This window comes from Pseudopodoces humilis, chromosome 3 (assembly GCF_049639895.1).
Source record: "Pseudopodoces humilis isolate 2021_Gansu_Grassland_sample_001 chromosome 3, ASM4963989v1, whole genome shotgun sequence".
NCBI classification, from domain to species: Eukaryota; Metazoa; Chordata; class Aves; order Passeriformes; family Paridae; genus Pseudopodoces; species Pseudopodoces humilis.
The window spans coordinates 90,445,594-90,466,998 of NC_142202.1; the positions used below are offsets into that span (position 1 = coordinate 90,445,594).

A 21,405-nucleotide genomic window follows, 5' to 3' on the forward strand; every position below is an offset into this window, starting at 1 on the left:
AGCATCTTGTCAGAGTCCCCTGAGGGGTGACTTGTGGTTCAAGGGACCAAGGCACTGGGGAGAACTCAGGTAGCTCATGCAAACATAGACAACCAGCTTCCTTAGACTTTCATAATGCATTTTGAAGGCAAAATCTTTGAGAACCAGGTTCGGACAACATCATGTGGAAGCAGCACAAGATCAAAAACCCAGCAGCATGAACTGTAAAGCGCAGTTTCTTCCTGGTGTGCCAGGATTATAGATGGTAATTCTGCCTGCACTCAGCACCTGGCACAGTCAAAAGGGCTATGAGTATTGCATGGCAGGGGAAAATCACTGTGCATGTTCACTGCTGACTGCTGTGGGTGCTGACACAAAAGTGAATAATCCCTGGACTACTTCACAAAATACAAGTGTCTGTGTGGTGGCAAAATGTGACCAAGTTTAAGCACTCAGGAGCATTCCTTTCCTAGCACTGATGGTATTTGTTCTCAGCTATTTGAAACCTGTGGAGCGAGATTTACAGGAGTAAAAACAAGAATCACAAAAAAACACTTTGCAACAAAAATACAGCTTTATTTAATTTCAACATTTATATTATTTCTAAAGAAAATATGCTGTGTTATATTGGACATCTCTTTAACCAGCAAGCATTTCAAGAATGGCATATTCATGTGTGTATCTCTGGGGTTAATTATGCTAGTACATAAGATCATTTCTTGAAAGAATATTTGATTGTTGTTACTGCCTTGCAATTAGCATACAGGAAGCAATTTTTTTATGGTACTTTAAATAAGATTGGTGCTGTGGATTCCTTCCTAGTATAGAAACAGGCTTCAAAATTCAGTTTTAGCTCTTGATTGTAATTTGGGGCTGCAAAAGAAGGATTTTTGCATGAACACAATTTATCAAAAATACAGATTAGTAAAATGCATAACATGCACTGAGGTCACCTGATTTTCCTAATTTCTACAACCTGATGGTCTGGCTAAAAAGTAGAATTCATACTTTCACAGGAAAAAATAACAAAAACAAACCAGCCCTAAAGATATACTCAACCACTCCTTTGTCCTACAGTTGTGGGAGATGAGAGCTGGCAGATCAGATTTATCTTGTGAGAAGCTTTCCCATCTTTGCAGCAGCCTGAGGCAAACTGCTTTTAGGATTTAAATTTTCACAGAGCTGTAACTGTTCAAATTCAAACTAAATCTTTCTCTCCCTGAAACTTAGACTAATTTCTTTTTCTCCTACTCATAGGAAAGGTGGAAAAGTGACTAATATCCCTTTATAATAGTCCATTATGAGGAGAAAAATGCTGTGCCTCTACTCTGTCTTTATTTCTTCTGTGTGAAGACGCTGAAGCCTTTACATCTTTTCTAAATCTCCCATTTGTTTCCCACATTCTATGCCACTGATTTTGCAGTAATAGTGGGAAAAGAGAAGTAATTATCCTCATCATATTATAAGCATTCCTTTCAACATCTCCCTGAAAGCAACACTTCTTCTACTCAGACTCAGTTTTTCCTCCCCTATAATCCTCAGGTTCACCTGCAGTATTATTGTCATTCTTTTTCTGCCCATACTCTTCGTATTTCTTTGTATTTTTCTTCAATCAATTGTATCATATTTATTTCAAGCCATTCCTGTAATGTAAGTGAACTTTTTTGAATTAAAATTCTGGCTTCCATGCTGCTTGCAAGTCCTCCCAAGTGGGCATTACCTGTAAATTGGGTAAGCCTATTGTACATGTCATTGAGAAAGTAATCAATGACAAAGTTTTATAGTGTTAGAGCTAGAGGACAGCATTCTGGAAGTCTGTGAGATGTTCTCCCACTTAGGCAGCAAATAACTCTTCTCAGAGTCCTGCTTTCCAATCAACTACCTATCTACCTTATGTGAATTTAATTTAGTCCATATCTGCTTTGCTTGCTTGGGGATGTCATGTGAGACTACACTGAAGATACACTGCATAAAACACATCCTTTTATCTGCTTTGCTGTCACAGAAGGAAATGAGATCAACTTGATAGGATTTGTTTCTGACGTGTCCCTGTGCAAATAATCTTATCTTCTTACCATTCTCTAGATGCCCACAAATGTGTTTTTAATACTTTGTTCCAGTGTCTTGCAAATGCTGTTAGGACTGAATTTTCTGTAATTCTTTACATTTTCCTTTCCTCTTTTGCTTAGATAGAACATTGTGTTTACCTTTCTCCAGTTTTCTGGGAACTTACTCATCCTGCTAATCACTAGTGTTTGAGAAACTGCTTATTTAAAGGGTAAATTTCATTAGGTTGTTCCATCCTGAATACTCCAATTTACCTCAGTATTCATTCAGGTGTTACTTTCCATTTCTCTCCATGATCCTACTCTCAAATTCTTAGTAATAATTGAAATAAACTTTTAGTCATAAATATTTTTTTTTGTGAAGACTGAAACAAGGAAAGAGGAAAAAGAGACATTGAACTTTTCAGCTTTTTCAGTATCACCTATTTGCTGACCTCTCTTGCTAAGTACTACATTAAATCAGCTCTCAAGTGTAGCACATTATTTGCAATGTGGTATTCTTTAACTCTAGCAAACCATTCATTTAATGGCAGTATGTGCTTACGTGTTCAAATATAACAAATCCATCTATTTCCCTGACATCCTTTCACAGTCTAATTCCAGAGTATACCTCAATTTTTTCCAACCATTTGATTGCATCCCATTTAAAATTAATTCTATTGTGACTTTATTCTGTCCTGCTAAGAATTGGAATTATTCTGCATTTGTAATTACTCATAGAAAATCATTCACCAAATATAGCCATCTTATTATCCAAGCACTAAATTGTGTACCTAAAGCATCCTATTATCTTTTCAAATAAAATGTTAAAAATTCAATAGACACCAAAGTAGTTACATATTCAAATTGTGACTGTAATCAAATTTAAAAAAAAAAAAATACTCACCATCATATCTAAACAGAACCTCTTTCATTGGAAACCTATAGAAAAATGAAAATAAAAAGCAAAAACAAAGTGAAGAGGAGAATAAAAACTGCAATATATTATGCAGGGACAGCTGTAAAAACTGGTGGGAAACTTCATATAGCACTTGTCTTTTTTTTTTTTTTTAATCACTGGTTTGCTGCACTCTTGATTTACAACTCTGTTTACTGAACCAGGAATGATTTTTCATGCATTGACATTCTTGAGGAATTCTTCTGCACACAGCAAATTTCAACAGACAAACATCACCTTGACTAACTGCACATCAGAGGACATTTCAGATTCACATTGGTTTTCTACTATCCACTTCTTTTTTGAACCTTATGCTGGGAGGACAGAGCATGTGGCCACCCTTGCATTCACATGACATAGGTGTTGCTTGTTTCCCCCTTAGCAAGGATTTTGCCAGTCTCCTATAATAGCCTGGCACCCAGATCAAGGAGTAGAACAGACCAGGGTGGACCAATAACTGTCTGGGACACTGTTCTAAAAAGAAAGTATTCAACAGTTCAAAATCTCTGTTCCAGGTGGTATTTCAGAGGATGAAAGGGTGATGTCTCTACCAGAGATCTGAAGAGCCTATATGTCCAGAAAGTCTATGGATGTTACTAATTTGGATGGCGAGAGAGACTGATATGCCAAAGGTATGATTCCCACTCTGGAAGACTTTGCCAGACTGGAGGAATGGGCTAGCAGAAGATTTGTGAGCAAAGGCGAATACAAAATCCTGCATGGGGCAGGGGACAAGGAGGGATGGAGGAAGTGAATAAGCTACGTAATGGCACAGGACAGTGATGGACAATCTGACTCACTGACTGACTGACTGCTGAGAGGGACATGAGGTCTAGCTGACACCACACTGAATGTGCTTCAGTCCAGCCTTCACTTCCAGAAAGTGCTGAAGGATAACCTCATATACTGTTGCATTGATTAGAGCACAGCCAGCAGCCTAAAATAAGTTATTCCCCTCTGCTGGGCAGTAGCAAGGCTGCATCTGGAACACAGTTTCCATTTTTGAGCCCTCACAATAGTTTTTTGCTTTGTCAAGCAAGCAGAGAAAACCAATGGGCAACTGTCGGGCTGGTTACAAGTGTTTGTTGATTTCTGGGAAAGATGTGTGACAGATGAGGGGTGGCTACAGATAGCACTTGCTTAAGAGTACACTAAGGGATATCTAATTTCCTTTTCCAGCCATTTAAGAAAGGTTTAATGACAGCTCAGATTTGCATGGGGAAAGAAAACAAGGCAGCAAGTGGGGAAGTTTTCATTAGCCATAAGGAAAAATATTTCATATCATAAGAGTGGTCAAATACTATAGCTAATTTTAATCTGATTCTCTTATTCTAATTACTTATGTATTACTTAAGTATTGAATAATTTAAAAAAAAACCTTCTTTAGCCTACGTCTATGTTCTGACTAGCTATTCATGGCAAGTTCTTTTCCTCTAAAACTATTTTTCAGAACCCCTGTCATTCTTTGAAGGGGACCAATAACAACAGCTGTTTCCTAATGCCAGGTAGAATTAGATTCAAATTGCAGTTTGAATCATACACTGATATTTCAGACTTTATCATTCCTATATTACTACCCTTTCAGACTTTTAAATATAAATTTATAAAACTAATATATTTATGGTAATTATTTTATGCAATCACCCTACAAATAAAATTCTATAAATGCATGTAATACTTTTCCTTCTTATAACATGGCAATCTAATATGCCCTTTCAAGTCAGTAGACTATAACTGAAAGTTTTTACTTCAAACAAGATATAATTGAAGCTGACTACACTATTGCCCAAATACCTGTTGCAATATAAATTTCCTGTTGAACACATGAAATCCTAAAGAAAAAAGAATTAAAGTATTGTTCAGGTATAAAGTAACTAGAAAGTTTTTCTGATGATATTTAAAGATTCTATTTGAGAATTTAGAAGTGTGCATTGTTTGGACCTGTGTTTCTACTTATAAGTATCAGAAGGCAACAGTTTACTGTTTCAGTCATCCATCCAATTTAGAGGTTAAAGGATCTGTTAACAGCTAATACCTGAAAATCTTACTCCTAAAAGCAGTAGTTATTCCTACTTTTAATGTTCATTTTCAGGGTCATTAAATCAACTGCAATAAGTCTATGGAGAGAGCTTAGCATTGCAGTCCTTGGCTTGGTCAAAATAAACTAAGTGCAGTGAGACCACTACTCCAGAGAGGAGCGGGCAGCAATGTTCTGCCATACCAGTCTACACCAGCTCTCCACTGTCTGGGGAACAAGCCTGCAAACTTGAGCAGGATTGAAAGCAAAAAGTGAATACTACATTCATGATGAAGAGCCCATGTTTCTGTCTCCTAGGAAAGCACAAGGAGCAACACTGTATTTTTCCCCAACACATCTGGAAAGATCTACCCCAGTGCCAAATGGAAAAAGTAGGTGATTGCATAAAGCTGAACTTTGAGTGGGAGTGCTACCAGTAGAGTTCACTCTACTTTCATTACGTATCTATCAAATCCCAGTCCTTGCTTTGACAAGTTGTAATCTTCTTTACAAGATGAAAATGTATTGAGCAGTATGCAAGAGCTGAATCATTACAGAATAATTCAGGGTCAAGTGAGGAGGGTGTTTAACTGGAAGAAAATCACTTTGCTGTGATAATGCCATTTAGGTTGGAGCTTTTGTTTTTAATAAAACCCTTTACATAAATTCTTTAGTACAAGAAAGTACACTTTCATAAAATAGGTACATTTTCCTCTTATATGTAGAATCTATCAATGATTAATACTATTGTTGACTTCTGAGCAGGAACACTCCTTAAGTAAATAAAGACTAAGAGAAACGTATAACAGAACTTTGGACCTTATTGACACTTTAATAGAATTTCAAATTTCAAGAACTTTTGTTACTTTGCACAAAAGACAGTCATTAAAATCCTGTCACCACTGAAGTCAATAGAATCACCTTTCTCTCGTGGGGTCTTTTTATGAAAGTTGAATTTAGAAATGCTATTGATTTCTCAAGTAAATATTGCAGATCTTTCATGAACAACCAACAGATAAAACTGAGTAATTACTCAACTGCAGCAAAAGATTACATACACCTGAAGTAATTGTATTGGTAACTGTAATAAGTCATTTATTAGTAATTGTAATTGTAGACTTGTTTTTTTGTAAATCATAGATGAATAAGGGTAATGAGGACATACTTTTAGCCCCTGCTCACAATGTTTTTTTTCAGATTATACATGTACGTATGCCCCATGTTCTCTCTAAAGGTTCTGACTCAGTAAAATTCTGAGGCTGACTATAACACCATTCGCACAACACAGCCTGGGCAAACATAGCTTTACTTGAAAGGAAGACAGAAGGTATCAGAAATTATTGGCATATTCATTGGTTATGTTTCAAAGAGTATGCTTCAGACCTCCTCCATTTTAAATGCACCGGTCATAGAGGAGGATTTCACAAGGAGAAGACTGTCACTTACTTATTTTCTTACTTTCACAGGGAAGTCACAGGTCTTACTTGGTATATGCCATAGGAGAATGATGCTAAAATTACACAAATGCTATTCTTCTGAATACAAAGGTACCTCCATTTTGTTGGTTTGTTTATTTGTTTGTTGGGTTTTTTATTAATATTTCCAGTGAATACTTTGCTTTGAGGAAAACAATACAAATTACTAAGGGGAAAGGAGCAGCACATTTCCCTTATTTTCTCTCTCACTCCTACCTAGAGGTGTTTACATTTCTGTATCTGCCCATCTATTTGGGTTTTTTTGGACTGCACAAATCATACTTACTTTCTTATTCTGAGGGAGGAACATTGCAGGAGAAGTTAAGTATGAGCCTATATATAATTTTAGATAAAGAGGGCAGATAATAATTTAGATAATATAGGAGAGGGATCCAAGGGTCTTATGCTAGCAGGAAGAGTAATATTGGGCTTATGACTTGGCAGATTTTTTCTAATCAGTTCATCATCCAAACAGAATTCACTGATAAAAAAAAAGACATATTAAATTAGGTAGGGATTTGTGGGTTATGAAACTCATAAGGTGTAAATTCAGTATAAACTGTTCTTAGAGTCAAGATAGGTTCCCAAATAAAAAGGAACAATGCAGGTGCCTGAAAGATTATTGTGATTTTAAAAATCATCAACCAAGACATACCGTGCTTTTTTTAATGCACTGGAAAACGAAAGCATTATAACATACAATTCTGAAAACCCAGCCACATAAAAGAGAAAATGGTGAAAATGTGTTTGTTTTTCAGAGACAGCTCAACAACAACTTATCTCCAAGAAGGCACTACCCTCAGGTCAGCTAAGAAGACTGTCCCAAATAACTTGAACTGCTCCTAGTTCTGTGTTGCTATCCTGTCTGTCTCCAAGACAGCATTAATGTAGATCTCCTGGGTATCAGTGCTGTATACTTCCATTTCCAACAGTAGATCTCAAGGGAAGCAGATGCCTTTGTTCAGTCCTTCTTGACAGAGAATGAGAAAAGGGGGTCATCCCTAGATGCATTTGTGTCTTCTCTGACACCCACTAAACATGCAAAGAGACTGCTCAGCCTTCACAAGGCCAGCATGGTGTGCCCAGGTCACCTCCTCCTGCTAAAAATGAGATTAAAAATTGGGGAGAATATTAGATCATTTGATCTGTACAAGTGAGTTGAACAGTACTATGAAAAATGTTTTCTTTGATTTGTAATAGAGAAAATAGCAAATGTGTCATCTCTTGATGCTACTTCCCAAGCAGCTTGTGGTGACCCTGACACAATTCTTCCTGCTCTTTCTATATGGACTGGAGTCCACCTGCATAGTCATAGCTGCAAAATTAGTGACAGGCCCCAGGGAACCAACACAAATAGTCAGCTTGCTCAGCTGTACAAAATGGTATCTGGCACATTTTTTCACAACTTTAAAGCAAATTGTTTGTCTCTAGAAAATGGTATAGGTCATCCAATAAGACATTAATCAAAGGAAATACAAAGTTTACTGATAACAGCACTTATAAATATTCTTCATTCCCGTTGATTGTCTTTGATCCTTATAAATGTAACCACAGTTTCATCAGATACAGCTGTTCAATAGGTCACAGTCCAAATTCTCCCATTGTTGTAGTACATGTAAGCTTTTCTAAAAATGTAGATAGAAATGCTGTTCAAAGTGCTTGTTTAAAATATAAGGGAACTTTTAGAAGACAGTTCTAATATACTTTACCTGCCTTAGAACAGACCAAGTTGGCCTCTAACCATAGGAATTTTGCACTTTTTTTGTGTCTGACTTTACTATGTCAGTATAAGATCCTTCACTTTCTGAACTGATCTTAATAATGCATTAGTTAACTTATGCGTCTAGTGTCTTAGAGAATTCTCTTTGAAAATATCTGGTTTTCCATTAGATTTGAAAAATTCTTCTTCAATGAGCAAATTCTAAAGCAGAAGGATGAGAGACACGGATCTAGCTGTTTGCTTCCCTCTGTTTTCAAATACAGGAAAATCATCTGCATCATCAAGAGAATGCAAATATACACACACACACACACAAATACACATATATACATAAATGTGTATATATACACATTTTAGAGTTCCTGGTGTACTGCAAATCTGCTTAATCTCAAAAACAAATTTATCCTCAGAACTATGTAGTCTCGCTCACTGCCTTCTAATGACATACCATTACTTAAAGAGTATTTCTGAAACTTTACAGCTGAAAAGGAAAAAAACATCCTATCTGAGAAGATCTGAAAGATATTCTTGGTCCAACTTCACTTTGTGAGGACATTTTGGGTCTTTCTTTGAATAGCTCCATAGCAGACACTGTAACACCTGCTTTTGAGAGAATCAAGAAGTGGCTCCTGGGAGGCAGAGGAAAGGGGATTGATGGTGTGGAAACAAGTAGAAATGTCAAAGGCAAAGAACAAAGGCAGAGATTTGGAGGGCTGTGAAGGAGATTCAAACAAAAAGAGATATGAAATAGCTCCAAGTCCCTGACACCTTGTGCAGAGAGGCCAGGGATGCACATGTGACTAACAGGATATGGTCATGCCTATATACACTTGCTGCAGAACCGCAGACTGTTGATCCACCCAACAAGTGAGAGATCAACCTCTTTCCATTCTTATATTTTTTCCCCTCCCTCTCCCCTTTTTTTTTTCAGTGGAAACTGAGATAAATTGTGGGGATATATTGATATGTTGTCAACAAACTCAGAATTTAGGCAAATCCTCCACTTCCAAACTGTGAAGGGCTTGATCCCAAAACTCACACAATATTTTTCAAAAATAAAAGGAAGTTACTCATTCAGTAGAAATTATTAGCAAACACCCATTTCATTTATTTATCATGTTGTTGCTTTCAGACAAACTAGAATCTAATTTCAAAATAATAAATTAAAAATAAATGTTTTATAAATATGTAATTATCATTCCTATCTGTATTTTTACACTCATTAAAAAACTAGTTAAATAATTGAGAGAATGCACCTGGTAAAACAGGTCTCAGTAGTAAAAAATTCATTCTTATGTCATAAAAATTCTCATATTGCTATTATTGGTACTAAGTTATGCCTTCATAGGTGAAATTCTAAAATAATATTGAAAATGTCCTGTAATGAGCTATGTCCTGTTACATTCCAAAGACAGAGTAAAAAGTGTGATAGTTAATTGAATTAAATATCTTTAGTTCAACATTGAGGCTATAATTCATCTTCATATTCATGATCTTGTTGGAAAAATGGACTTGCCAGTTCCAGAGGAACCTTTTTCATTTTCTATATGCTCTGTCCCAAGAGAAAATTGATAATGACTTATGGATTGCTTCTGCTCTCACTGAATTAATTGTCTAGGGTGGTAACCACTATGGTCCTAGAGTTTAGACATATAAATGTAGTAGGGAATTGGCCACTGAATTTAGACTTCAAGAAAATTTTTAACCTTCTTCAAAGTCAAAAAAAACTGGCACTGAATTTTGATACAGGGCAAACGTGAATTACGTTTTATGTTTTCTTGTCTGTCTTATATTAAATTATTAATAACTAATTATCCTAAGTGCATCTGGTAGCTGTTGTAGTACCTGGCATTTAAAACAGAAGTTATATCAGTGAGAATTGTGGAATGTGTTATCTAAATATGGCTGCATAATTTAACAAACATCATAATTTAATCATTCCCACTTGCTAACATCCCAACAGCACACATCAGGAACCTAAAGCATAAATGTTACTGTTATTTCAAATTCACATAAGCAACACAGCTGGCAAAACAGGTCTGGGTTTTTTTCTTCATTGATAATTAAGAACAATTAATGTTTATGTAGTCTCTGCACTGGGAAAAAAGCAGGTTTGGAAGCTCAACACATTTTAACTGATCGACCTTATATGAGCTATGCAAATAAAAGATAAAGCTGGCATGCAAATGCTTAAACCCATTAAATGTCAACTGATTACCTCCTTGGAGATGAGCATCTCATTTTCTGGAACAGGCACCATGGATAGACTGGGCTGCTAAGCCAAGACGTCACAGGTTGGAGAGAGCATGAGGTTAAACACAGGAGAAAGAAATCCATTATCAGTTCCATTTCTATAAAAAATATCACTAAAATTAAAATTAAAGAAAATAACCTCAGTCATACTAAGGATAGTAAGACAGTGAGATCTGTGTTGAGCAGACTCTTACTACTCCTTTCCTGTATTAAAATCTATTTCAAGGTATGGCCTGTTTTCTGTTATATTATATTCCCATAATAAAAAAGGTTAGGGAAGTGATAAATCTCTTTTCAATTTCAAAGAGGCATCTCTAGTAAAAATCACAGAAAAAGCACCTACTTTATGATATATTTTGTATGAGATAATGCACACAAAGTTATTTAAAACTGCAACCACATTTCTGTCACTTTGAATATCTGTCTTCTCAAATCTCCTCCAAAAGAGCTTTCCTTAATCTGAAATTTCACAGACATAAATCATACAAACATCTCCCTAAAAATGCTGCATAACATAATAGTAATTAGTATGTGCAGAAAACTGTTTCCAATTTTGGTAACTTTCCTGCATTTTGATAATTATATATCTTGCACCTGAGTAGTGAAGTTTGATGGCTGTGGCTCAGCTGAAGAACCATACCAACTTCAATGAGATTTTAATTAGAACGCAGGTAAATAGATGAGCTGGAGTTTATAAAGGCAATGTTAAGATCATAAGCTTGTGACATTTTCTTATAGAGTGACACAGAGACATCATCTTTAAAGTAAAGGTTGCTGAAAATTTTGGGATTTGGGTGCTTGAGAATTCTCCAAAAGACTGGAAGAAGCCTGCTATTTTCAGTGTATCAAAGGCATTCATTTGTTTTGGCATTTAGATCAAATACTAAATCAGAAAATTATGTGTTGCTTTAAAAAAAATTTCTCTTCTAAGAAAATTGATTTTTACACTGTGCATTTTGAGAAGCAAAACTGCTCTGCTTAACTGGCCCTGTACACAAAGAAATATACTGAAGTGGAATATACTCTAATTTTCTGCAATTACTTTATGGATGTGTTATATATTTCTCTCTTCCTTTGTAAATTGTCCGTGATTCCTTTCCAGGGAAAGAGGAATCTGCTTTAGCAACAACAGAAGCTGTGAACCATTCAACTTCTTTTTTGTGATTATTGTTCCTAAAAAATGAAAAGGCAAGGGAATAACTTTAGGCAACAAGTTTATTTATCCAATAGATTTTTACAAAGGAATAAATTTAGGCAAAAGAAGGGTAAGGAAGGGGTAAGGTGCCTAGATACTCTCAGTGGCAGCATCCCTCCCTCTGACACTCATGTGGCTCCTAATGTCAATCAGGCCAAGGCATCCCCCAGATCTTACACCACCTCCTGCTGCAGCACACACAGGAGGTGTTTGATGGTCTGCCTGAAGCAGAAGTTCTGCTCCCAAACCCAGCATCCCATGATTACCAAGGCTGGGCAATCCTTGATGACACACAGGTACAAAGTTCTAGCAACACCTGTGGCATCTTGGCAAGTGTATTCCATTGAAAGAAACCCTAGAGTTGAGATATTCATTGCTTCATCAGAATATGGCACGTCTCTATCCCAGGCAAAGTAAGAAGGGTGAAATACAAAGACAGAAAGTATTGCTCATATTCTGCTCATTTTCTGATGTACAGCTAAGCCCTCTGAGAAGAATTCTCCACTGCTCACAAGAAAGAAAAGTTCCCTAGTCAGACAGTGATCTGAGAATGCAGCAGCTCTTTTTCTCAAATTGCACAGAGAGCAAATCAATGAAAAACACACTTCTGTTATCACATCCTGGCCTTTCTTGCTGGTACTCGCTGCCTGCCCTGTTTACCTGAAATGCCCCTCTGAGCCATGATTCTGCTTTACTTTTTTCTTGAGTATGAGGTCTCAAGTCCATCCTTAGACCTGACAAAAGTAATGACTTTTTTTGTCCAAGAAATATATGTGCTTCCCTTATTTTGATGGCATCCTCTTTTCAAACTAAAGAGCCAAACTGTGTGAGAGTCTCCATAGAGAGGAAAATTATTTCTATTTTCTGGAGAGCCACTCTTAATATTAATTATTTTAGAGAGATTTGATTTAAAGAAGGCAAGGAACTCACCAATTAATAATAAAGAAGAACAGTCAACAATATAGAGCTCTCTCTGTTTCCACAAGGCTTCTCTGACCAAAAACCCTTGAAGTTATCATAGAAGAATCTATACATTCTACTAGTCAGGTGGGTTTAATCTTAAGGAAGTCACATATGGCTCATTTACAAAGAACTCTAAGTAGTACTTTAGTGAATACGGAGCACATAAGCCAAGTGCTGCACCCTTTTTCTGCTGAAATAATAGTTAGTCTTGCAGGCCCCTGAAAGGAAGGTGTTAGGATCTTACAATCATACAATCATACAGAATCATACAATTCTGCCTCTGCCAGCTGCAAAGTAAATTAATGACTTGGCCTGGGTGATTTCATTCCAAAGACCCAGAGGCTAATTATCTGTGTTATTTCCATCAAGTGTCAGTGTAAACCAAAATGTGTCTGCCTTGTTATAGAAAATGTCCCATACCTGTCCTGATTTTAACCAAAAGCCTACAGAATCTTGTTCTTTCCTTCCTGAATTTTCCTTAAAAATATGATTTTTTTTTTGTGTTCATGACTGCACACGACACAGTCAATTTAAAAGTACCATAATATGAAGTAGGCAGAATGAGGCTGGATTAGCACTTTCTTACTAGAAATTGTTTGACTATCACTCCCCAGAGTCATATAGGAATGTGCTTGTGTTCACCAGACTTGAGGTGTGAATGCAAGTAGGACTTTGTACTTTTTATGGGTGTGTAGTCTCAGTGAGACCTCATCAAACTCTGTTGCTGGCATTCTTTAATCTTCAGGTCAAAGCAACTGGCAAGAAGCCCTATCTCTTATGCAAATGTGTAAATGCTGTGTCTGTTGATGGTGGGAGATTAATATTGCTTTTATAATTACTACACTTTCTTCCTTTCACAGCTAAAAAATTCTGCATTACTCCTACAAGGTTAATCAATAATATTTAACTTTTCCAGATGCTATTCAGATTTCTCTTAATGTCACATTTTTTCTTTATTATTTCTAACAGTGAAAGAGCAAACTAGACAAATCTGAATTTGTGGCTGCAGAATTGTACTGAGGAAAGCAGAGTGTCTTTATAATATATAAGTACTAGCAACATGTAACTTCAGAAAGAAATTATACACCTTCCCAAAATAACCTCTTACAGACTAAGACAAGGCTTAAAAAGAGGTGGTTATATAATATCTTAATTAGATCTTTGCTCATTTAGTTCTGTAATCAGCAAGACATATTTACCTTTAAAAGGTCAGTTGATCTTTATTGTGCTATGAATCAGAACTGCCTCTGAACTAATATAAAGCTTTCTGAATTATTCTCAGTATAAGACATTTTTCATGAACCTAGGTCCCTCTTTGGGACAATCTTTGCTAATTGAAGCACCAGCTTAAAACTGGAACCAGTGAGAAATAACATACATAAGAGGCAAGAATATTTCAACTATAGTAACCAGAGAACATTCACATTTACACTACTCTGTCAAGTCTTTAATTCCTTTGAAAAGAATTTAGGTACTCTAGTCCCTTATTAAACATATATACATTCCTTCACAACAGGAAAAATGGCTGACTTCTCAAAGACTAAAAAAATTTTATTAAACACATACAACAAGCAAATATTTTTATAAAACAGTTTAATGTCTTTCCATTTTATCTGAGCAATAATGAACATGAAATACTCAGTACCAATGAATGGTAAAACACCCACAGCAGAAGAGGAAAGAAAACTTTCAACTAAGAGGAAAGAAAATAATATGATGTAAAGGGGAAATTCATGATTATAATGTCTCTAGTTTCTTTGAAATGACACAGAATAAAATCTATTTCAAATATTCAGTCCTTAAGCACCAAATTCTTTTGCATCTTGTACCTCCATTAATAGGTAAAGTAATATAGAAATATCAATAACAATATAGATTTACAATGTGCCCTCAGACTTCCTCAGTAAAACATCCTGACAGACTAGCAAATCTTTATTATACACTATTGTAGCCATGTGTTTTTATTTTGAAGAATTCAAAACTCTTCCCAGGTACTGAAAGTACCTGCACAAAAGAAACAACTCTCACGCAAGCATGGCTTCCTGACAGGTTCTTACTAAGCACAGGCCTGAAGGACACCAGAGTGCAGTGAGACTGAGAGATTTGAATCTAAATAGAATGAATCATAGAACCACAGAAATGGAAGGGACCTTAAAAATCACCTTGTTTCACCTCCTTTGCCACGGGCAGAAACACCTTCTACTAGAGCAGCTTGCTCAAATCCCCATCCAACCTGGCCTTGGACACTTCCAGGGATGGGGCGTCCTTAGCTTCTCTGGGTGACAATACCAGAGAATGCCAGAGACTGGAAGAGTTACAGGGCTTTGCAATAAGGATTCCTTATCTATAAGTGGAGTGGGAGGGAGATCATACAAGCCCAGCAGTGCACCAGTTTTCTTTGGGCTGCTTTTTCTCAGATTGAGTTTAATTTCAGGGCCAGTCCATGATGGATTTGACTGAAGATTTTCTGCCAAAATAATTTTTCACTGAAAAATACTAGAAAGAAAAAAAATAAGCTTTCTGTAAAATATTTTGATTTCTCTTGCAAGTTCTTGCTAGTAATTTAGAAAATTAAAATGAAGTATTCAACTGAAAGAAAACCCATCTGTAACTATAATATTGTGCTTTCTGTCTTGGCTGTTTCATTTTGAACCACTTCCATAAAATACTAAAATGCATTTCACTATCTACTTTGTGGCAATCATGTTAAGAGCCTCTATTTTCTGCTGTGGGCTAATGAAGCACTGCAGTTCCTTGCAGGGCTAATTTCACTATTGGTGATTATGGGAGTTAGTGGCCAGCAAAGATTCCAGACCTATGATGAAGACAAGAGGCATGAGAACCACAACCTACACATCCATAGGGTAAGGCAAGAGAGAAAAAAACTCTTCTGATCACATGGATTAGAGCTATATGCTTTGAGCTAGTTCACATAACCCAGGGGATGCATATTGGTACTGGAGTATTCAAATGTTTTCGAAATTTAATCTGTGTTGGAAAGAGGATGTCAGAATTTCCAACAACACAAGTAATTGAAATTTCCTTCAGCATATTAACTGTGAACTATTTATAGACTCATGGAAACAGAGTCATTGCTTAGATGCTTCCTGCCCAAGGAAGGGGCTCGTTTCTAACTGAATGAAAACATCCAAAGAACTCTGACTAATTTCCAGGTGACACTGTGAAATTAATTGGATTTAATTTTCAGAGCACATATTTTATTAGCAGATTTGTTGCTAAACTGAAAAATCCCTGTTATCTGAGCAAGCTTCTGATGCAAACAATCTTTTATCTCAGCTACTTTAAGTTCAAACCAGAAACTTTGAATGAATCTTCAAGAGGGCACATCTGTAATTGTCACCTATTATATTAAAATTTGCATTCAGATCATATTCTGCCCATAATATAACTACTAAAATTATATCTAGTGTTTAACTGAAGAAAAAAAAAAGCTAGTTCACAACATCTCTGTAAATCAGTAAACACTGGCTTCTTGAATTCAAGATCTGTACAAACTTGAAATTTCACCAGAACTAGTTATATTTTATGATTTTATCTAATGTAATTGAAATTGGAGTGAATTAAGACTGTATTTCAAAGTATACATTATAGAAATACTTGCAATAAAAATGTCTGTATAGTTCTGGGTGTTTTGGGATAATTTCCATTAATTATGATTTTCTTTTTCCTTCAGGCCATGCTTTTTCACTACCTTCAGTAAAAAGTGCACAAGTATAATTTTTGTTTCTCATACAGGTTTCGTACATACGAAATCTGCTTTGGTATTCTTCATTCAATTACATATTTCTGCTAATGCTGTTAATAACAGCCTTCACCTCTGGGTTGCTTCTGTTCTCAGAATCTAGTTGTTAGCCAGGACTAGAATTTCTATTTTATTTAGGAATGTTTATTGTATAAAAAATATATGACTGAAATCCACTATGCAGAAGACTAGATGCCATCACCTTAGAAAGTCAGATAAAAGGATATACTGAATTTTTTATTATGTAGATACTTCTAAGAACGAAGACAAAGCACCTTAGAGCACTCATTGGTGTTTAAGACTGGTTTAATCTGTCCCAGCAGAGACTGCCTGTAAAGAGAGGAAAAGGCAGAAAGAAACAGAAGTGGCTGTAACTGTGTTTCAAGAGGAAACTTGAACACTCCTGGATGTGTTCACTGGGAAGCAGCTTTTGGTTTCTAAGCATAAAAAGTGCCTGATGGGGCTTGATCCTATTGCATTGTGCGCATATTTTCTAAATGAAAAGAAGCACTCCAAAAAATGCCAGGGTCCTACCATCAGCAGCTTCTCCTACTGGAAGCAGGACAGTAAGGCTCTCAAACTTGTCTAACTGCCCAGGCCAAAAGCATTGACACAGTAGTCAATTCCTTCTGTTTCAGTGGAAGAGCTGTCTCCAGAGAAATGGGTAGCTGAGGTCATTCCAGGTGATGCCAGACTTAGGACACCTCCATGTTAAGTGCATGTTCCTGGGTCTCCTGTTGAGTCTAAGATACCTTCAAGTTCTATTGCTAATTCAATGGCTTTGAAGAAAGCAATTGATTATATCTAAAAAGTTATGATCTTTCTAAAAAGTGCTTCAAGAGAAACACCTTTCTTTAAAGATGAGCTGAGCAGGAGCTCTAGATGCATTTTCTGGAGGCATTATCAAGCCAAATCAAAAGTGATAAAATGTCATCTAAATATGATAACATTAAAATCAGTCATTAAGCCCAAGAAATGCCATAAAAATAATATAAAAAGAAGGCACAGCAAAATTAATGATTAATATTTTCCCAGCAAGGAGGTTCAATTTGTAGCTCAGCACTAATCAACTGACTTGTTTACCTCTGATATCTTTTTCTACACCAAAGCAATTTTTCTGACTTACAGATAGTATATTGATCAACCACAATACACCTACACAAGTGAAGCATTTAAATACCAAAGTTCAAAAGAGAGAAAGAAACTGTCTTCTAGAAAATAAAAGCTGTTGGGATGATGTCTGGGAGAAAACTGCTTTTCCATGGCAACCTTGAAAGGCTGTTGTATTCACAGAATGTCAGTTCCCACTATGCTACTATTAATCAAAAACAAACTCCAATGAGTAGGAGATTGGACGATGAAGTAAACACCAGAGATTTCATTTTAAAAATATTAAGGAATCTCTTTGAATATTCTGCTTACCTATGAGCCTGGAGACCTGCAAGTGATTATGAAAAGCTGACACTTTTGGCACGACTACATTTAGTTATTTCAAGAAAATTCCATTTAGACCATTTAGAAAAAAAATTAAATTGGCTTGAGCACAAAGCTGGAGATTAAAGAGAACTTGTCCTCCACTACTGTTGTAAGTAATGCCTGACCAGACAGAACAGGTAATTTTTTCACATTTCTCACACTGCTTGCAAAAAGACAAAACCCCTCCAATCCATTTTCAAAGGCTGTGCTGCTAAATATTTAACAAAAGGGGAGATTGTCATAGGGGTGTTTATAAATTGTGTATTCAGCCCTTGCTGAGAAAGAAAAGTTTGAAAGTCACTAGTGACTTAGAGGCTGTGGAATCTACATCCACTCCTTTCTCGCCTCTTCACTTGAGTAGGTCATTCCTTTCTCCTTCAAAAAATAGCTGATTTTCTAAAATCTCTGCCCTGACAGGTATTTACATCTATTGTGCCTCCTATAAATCATACAATATTAGAACAGCACAGATTGGAAGGTCCCAGCCTTTTGAGGGAGAGCCTAGGTGAAGTTACCTAGCACCCTGTCCAAACACATCTCGAAAACCACCTGTGGTGGGGACTCTACACATCCCTACAAAGGTTGTTCCAGTGATTGGTCCCTCTCACCAAAAAAAAAATCTTTTGTATAACAAGATGAATCCTCTCCTACTGCTGGTTGAAACTCTTGTACCTTGTGGTACCATGTGGCTCCGTGAGAAGATAAAGCCTTTGTCCTCTCCATAACAATTTTTTAAGTCTTGGGATCATGTGAGGAGGTCCTCCCTGAGCCCTCCTTTCTCCAGGAAGAAAAGACTTAACTCCTCCAGTCTTTCCTCATAGGGCAGGTTCTCCTTCTCAGTCCTTTGATCACATCTGTGGCCCTTCTTTGGACTCTCACTAGTCTGTCTGTTCATCTTTTTTTGAATTCTGGAGACCAGAACTGGACACAGTATCCCAGCTGCAGGGTGGTGCTCTTCCACAGCTGTCCCTTAATGACTGGAAAGATTCCCATCAGAACCATGCTTTGGAGTAAACCACAGAGCTCCACATTTCCTCAGACTCTCCATCACTGCAATACTTGTATACAGTTCCTTTTTCCTGAGTTGTTTTATTGCAATCAAAAGGAAAAGGAGCTTTCTTAATAATAAAACTTTTAACTCATGTAATTATTTGAGTTCGAGGAGTTTAAATAAGAGCAGCAGCACCTGGTGGCTGGACAATAGGGTGGGGAAGCATAGAACAAGAGAGATAACAAGGCAAGTAAGAACTGAATCAGCTCACTTAAGTGGACATTAAGTGAACATTTTTATTTCAGAAGTAGCCTGTGTACAGACATGAGGAGAGAGACACACTACTTCAGTTGGTTCCCACTGCCTCTTCCTATCAAATCCTAAAATTACATTTTGAAATTATTTGGGACACAGGTTAGGTATTTCATCACTTTGAACAGTTATAATCCACAAAAACTGCCTGGCCTATCTTTCAGCTTCATCTGTGTAATTTCATCACCTATGGAGGTTCAGGTACTTCAAAAAAAAACATCTGGCACCAAGTCAAGACTGCCTAAACAACACCACAGTGCCCTTCCAATAAGCATTTCAGATCATTACAGCTGATCTTATCTTATACCCTGAGCCAACAAATTAAATGATCCAAGTTTTGGATCTTCACCATATCCAGTCTCCCTAATATAAGACATAGCTAATAATTTTGTTTGTTTCCCATTTCCCATTTCCAATTTCCCATTTCCAATTTCCCATTTCTGAGGGAACACTTGTTTAAGGTAATTTTTTAACAATAGTGCAGGTGGAGAATAATTTCATTCACTGTGACCTCCTGTCCCTTTTCAATACTGTATTTTTAACATATTATGAATGGTTATAAGAATTTATACCAGCAGGTTTTGCCCTCTAGTGGAAGGTAAAGCAAAACACAATATATAATTAGGAACTTAACATTCATAAATTGACCTTGTGGACACTGACCACATGTGTACTGGGTGGCTGGAGAGACAGTGAGTGAGTCACTGCATATCACTCCTTATCCTAAAGGATAAGAAGTGAAAGGGGAAACTCCAGCAAACAAACAGAGAAAACAATCCAGGTTTAGTAGAGAACAGAAATTCCCATGCTGTCAGGATGTTGTTTACAGAATGGGTCTAACTTTTTGAAATTTCAACAACTTACCCTGTGTCAGCTGCACTGTTTCTGCTAATGCAAGTATTTATGACAATAAATTAAATAATTTCTTTTTGAAAACATTAATACCTTAGACTTCAGTTGGGTGGTACAGGAAATAATAGCCAAATTTTATCACCATATACTGATTCAAATGTTAAATATTGATCATGAGAACAAAACCAAAATTAATATACCTTTGGTTATCAATGAATGTTAATATGATAGACCTAAACAGAAACATGAAAAAATTCTAACTGATGAATATTTGCTTTTTGGGGTGAAAAAACCTCTGTTTGTATTAAAAAAACACAGTATTGACATCTGACTATTATGTTTGCCAAAGAACAGCTGACATGATACAACAAGAAATTACACTTAGTTATCTTCAGATACATTTTTCCTGACTTATTCACTTTTATATTCAAATTTCTCAGTTTTTAGCATTGTTTTCATTGGCAACAGTAAATACCTACTTTCATTATAAAAAATGTTTGTATTGGTCATATGAACTATTTGTTCATGTGAATTGCTTCAATGAACCAGGAGACTTGTCAAAAATACATTACTGTAAAATCTTTTCTGCCTAAGTAAACATGCCAGCCCAGTTCAGTAAAAAATTTAAACAAAACTTTTCTTCTGTTTAAACCAGTCTCTAAGATGTGAAAAGGTGCTTTTGTTCAGGATGTGTCAAAGACAGAATGGAAGGTTGATTTTAGTTTTCGTTTTAGTTCTGGTTCATCCTCATAAGTGGGTGAAATGGTAAATTCTGTAAATCCCACAGGATGGAGGGGCCAATATCAAACACAGTTGACATTGCCTAGTAACCCAGATCATGCTTCTATGATGGAGAGAGAAAGGCATTTCCAGGTATTCCTTTAGAGTCTAAGTGCTGATCAACACGTATTCTCTGCAGAGATGATACATTTTTCCAAAGCAGTCTTGATTCCCTGTCAAGTGTGCCTGAAACTAGTGACACACATTTCACCCTGGAACTTCCCCTGAAGAAGAAATCATGATTCACAGCCTAAAGAAACAGCACCCAATGCCTACATTTTAACCTCTTGCATCCCAAACAAAGTACACTGTACATCTCAAAGTGGGATAGTCTCTCCTGGAAACAAGGTTGGATCATTTGCAGACAGATTCTGTGCTAGAAAAAGAGGAAATAGAAGGGATGCATCTGAGAGGTTCCAAACAGCATCTTTTATGAAGTTCCACAACAGATACTTTTCTAGGGCAGGGGCTCTTTTGAGATACTGTAAATACCTTCTGTCAGCTGCTCATCAAAAATACTTCCGTTAAAGCATAGGACACAATTTTCACCTTACAAAGCTCACTAGCCAGCCTTGTTACCAACACACCTTGGACTACAGAGATTTTTGTCCAACTTCTCCAATGCT

At 36.5% G+C, this 21,405-nt stretch overlaps 1 protein-coding gene across 6 annotated transcripts in view; it reads right to left on the reverse strand.

Annotated features, from left to right (window-relative positions):
- Window positions 1-534: 534 nt before the first annotated feature.
- Window positions 535-21,405, reverse strand: part of MLIP (muscular LMNA interacting protein) — a 106,364-nt gene continuing 85,493 nt past the window's right edge. For 3 of the 6 annotated variants that reach the window (XM_088053848.1, XM_088053849.1, XM_014263350.2), the window contains 3 exons: window positions 10,413-10,469; window positions 2,932-2,966; window positions 535-852 (listed from right to left, as the gene is read on the reverse strand). In XM_088053848.1, coding sequence (XP_087909974.1) covers window positions 2,940-2,966; window positions 10,413-10,469 — 84 coding nt within the window. In that variant the 3' untranslated portion in view covers window positions 535-852; window positions 2,932-2,939. The remainder of the gene's footprint in view (window positions 853-2,931; window positions 2,967-10,412; window positions 10,470-21,405) is intronic. The other 3 variants (XM_014263353.2, XM_088053847.1, XM_014263352.2) reach the window with 2 other exon arrangements.